This window comes from Bidens hawaiensis, unplaced genomic scaffold (assembly GCF_021521415.1).
Source record: "Bidens hawaiensis isolate Kalapana, Puna unplaced genomic scaffold, B.hawaiensis_p1.1 tig00016461_1, whole genome shotgun sequence".
Classification (NCBI taxonomy): Eukaryota; Viridiplantae; Streptophyta; class Magnoliopsida; order Asterales; family Asteraceae; genus Bidens; species Bidens hawaiensis.
The window spans coordinates 464,782-466,562 of record NW_027492509.1 but is presented as its reverse complement, the minus strand read 5'-3'; the positions used below and the strand labels follow the sequence as shown (position 1 = coordinate 466,562).

Genomic DNA, 1,781 nt, shown 5'->3' with positions numbered 1-1,781 from the left:
GAATTGAAACTACATTCTCAACATGCTTTATAGTAATACATTGAGTGCCAATATTAATTGGAGTCTTGAGAACAACCGAACACGAATACATATGGTCACTATGTTACTTCACCACTAAACTACCCTATACAAATTAGGGATACATGCATTGATGTATCATACTTCAGGTTATTCTGGTCAACCCGTATTTGGGTATTTCAACCCAAATACCGACCCAAATATTTTATCTCGGGTTCGGTTATGAGTTTAATCGGTTCGAGTGAATTAGGGTCTCGGGGCGCTTCCGTTCGGGTTCGTTATTCGAGTACGGTTAAAAAACACACCCCTATTACCCAGGCTCCCCCCAGTTGTACATTCAAAATTGCTCATTTTTGCATAAAACAAGCAGAAAAAGAAATTGAAAAAGACAGTAATCTAAACTCCACCTTGTGGCTGGTAATATTTTGTACATATTCCCTAGTAGAGCACTTGTTACGCCTCGACTTGGTCACTGACTGACTGACTACAAATATCATGTGAAGTCTCAAATAAACCAAAAACCAAAGAATATCATATAACCTATTCAAAGTTTTCTCATAGCTATATAATCATAATTAATATATTCTTATACTCTCCATGTAATTTGATCTCCAAAGAATATGGGAAACAAGTTGGGAGTAGTTATTCTCTTCCTCTTAATCATCTCATCCTCATGTAAGTATACATTTTTATACATACATATATTGCAATCTTAATTTCTTTTATGCATAAATTATTTGTCGTGTGTCTAACTGCCTCAGACCCTATCAATAACTTTGTTGTGAGTGAATTATGCTGAATACGTCTGTTTGATTGTGTCTACAGGCGGGCTTCTACCTCCAGATCTTCAAGGTGCACTTGGAAATGGTTCACCTCTTCCACCGAAGAACACGAATTCACACCCACCAGTAACACCTAGCCCCACGTTTAGAGGCCGTCGCAACCCACCTGACAATATTGATTCACCACCATCACCTACTAGCACGACACCAAACACACAGATCACACCAAATTCAATAACAACACCAACGACACGAATCACACCAACGTCAATAACGACACCAACGACACAAATCACACCAACGTCAATAACAACACCAACTACACGAATCACACCAACGTCAATCACAACACCATCAACACAAATCACACCAACGTCAATAACAACACCATCGACACAAATGACATGGCCATTTGACTCCCCAAGTACTTCTAGCACACCAGAAGATGAGAATACGGATACAACTCAAGATCCAGATGAGTATACGGATACAACTCAAGATCCTGATGAGAATACGGATACAGCTCAAGAACCAGCGCCATAGACAATGTTTAACTACGTGTAAGTGTAAGGATGGACCCACAAATCTTCATCAATTTCGACACTTATAAGGTTTTATATAACAAACAAAGGTTCATGCAGTGTTGTTTATGTAATGAAATTTATTGTCTAAATTAAATTCCACATGTATTTGTTGTAATGTTGTATCCATATATATTCAGACAAACATGTTTTTCAATCTAGTATTAATTTGTTGTTAGATTATGCGACAAGATGAATAAAAACAAATATGTAGATCGATTGTCCAACAATTAAGGAACTCTTTCTTCACACACATACGACTAAAGAGTCCAAAAACTTTAATTGGGCTGGAAAGTTAAATAATGTAAGTGTAGAGATAGGGTCCTAGACTCATCCGCATCACCAAGAAAATTACAACACGGTCCTGGACAAGGTTCGTGAGACAACCACAGTTACCCGC

The 1,781-nt window shown here is 37.9% G+C and overlaps 1 protein-coding gene across 1 annotated transcript; it reads left to right on the top strand.

Moving 5' to 3' along the window:
* Window positions 1-478: 478 nt before the first annotated feature.
* On the top strand, window positions 479-1,478 carry LOC143551550 (uncharacterized). Its single transcript, XM_077041955.1, has 2 exons — window positions 479-693; window positions 844-1,478. The coding sequence occupies exons 1-2, from the start codon at window positions 639-641 to the stop codon at window positions 1,341-1,343; spliced, it is 555 nt and encodes a 184-aa protein (XP_076898070.1). The 5' UTR covers window positions 479-638; the 3' UTR covers window positions 1,344-1,478.
* The last annotated feature ends 303 nt before the right edge of the window (window positions 1,479-1,781 follow it).